This window comes from Merops nubicus, unplaced genomic scaffold, assembly GCF_000691845.1.
Source record: "Merops nubicus isolate BGI_N331 unplaced genomic scaffold, ASM69184v1 scaffold24179, whole genome shotgun sequence".
In the NCBI taxonomy this organism is placed as follows: domain Eukaryota; kingdom Metazoa; phylum Chordata; class Aves; order Coraciiformes; family Meropidae; genus Merops; species Merops nubicus.
This window is the reverse complement of record NW_008631991.1, coordinates 1-374: the sequence shown is the minus strand read 5'-3', so window position 1 is coordinate 374 and position 374 is coordinate 1. Positions and strand designations below refer to the sequence as shown.

Below are 374 nucleotides of genomic sequence, written 5' to 3'. Positions count from 1 at the left end.
GGACGGGGGGGAGTGAGGATGGCTCCAAGCCTCGGCTGCCCTGGCACACAGGACACCGGGGCCTGCTCGGGCCTCCTCACTGTCTGTCCCATCTGTAGGTGCTTCCTCCTGCGGGCCCCCAAATCAGGAGGGACCCCCAGCGCCGGGCCGGGCCGCAGGCACTGCATGGCGGCCATTTCGTCGCCCCGAGGAACGGCCCAGCAGACAAACACTCATGGGATTTTTGGGAGCACCCTGACCTCACGCCGTTCCTTCGCTGCCCCCCAGCAACGGGCACCCCCGTTCCCAGGGCAGCCTGACGACAGGCGGTGGAGAAGATCCATCTCAGGGAGGCCCCTGTGCTTCAAACGAGAAGGAGCTTCTGGGCCTCTCCT

General features: G+C 66.8%; 1 protein-coding gene across 1 annotated transcript in view; it reads left to right on the top strand.

Annotated features, from left to right (window-relative positions):
* Window positions 1-308, top strand: part of CBY1 (chibby homolog 1 (Drosophila)) — a gene marked incomplete at its 3' end in the record, with an annotated part of 2,356 nt that extends 2,048 nt beyond the window's left edge. Inside the window, exon 5 of the mRNA XM_008947785.1 lies at window positions 99-308. Coding sequence (XP_008946033.1) covers window positions 99-308 — 210 coding nt within the window. The remainder of the gene's footprint in view (window positions 1-98) is intronic.
* Window positions 309-374: the final 66 nt, after the last annotated feature.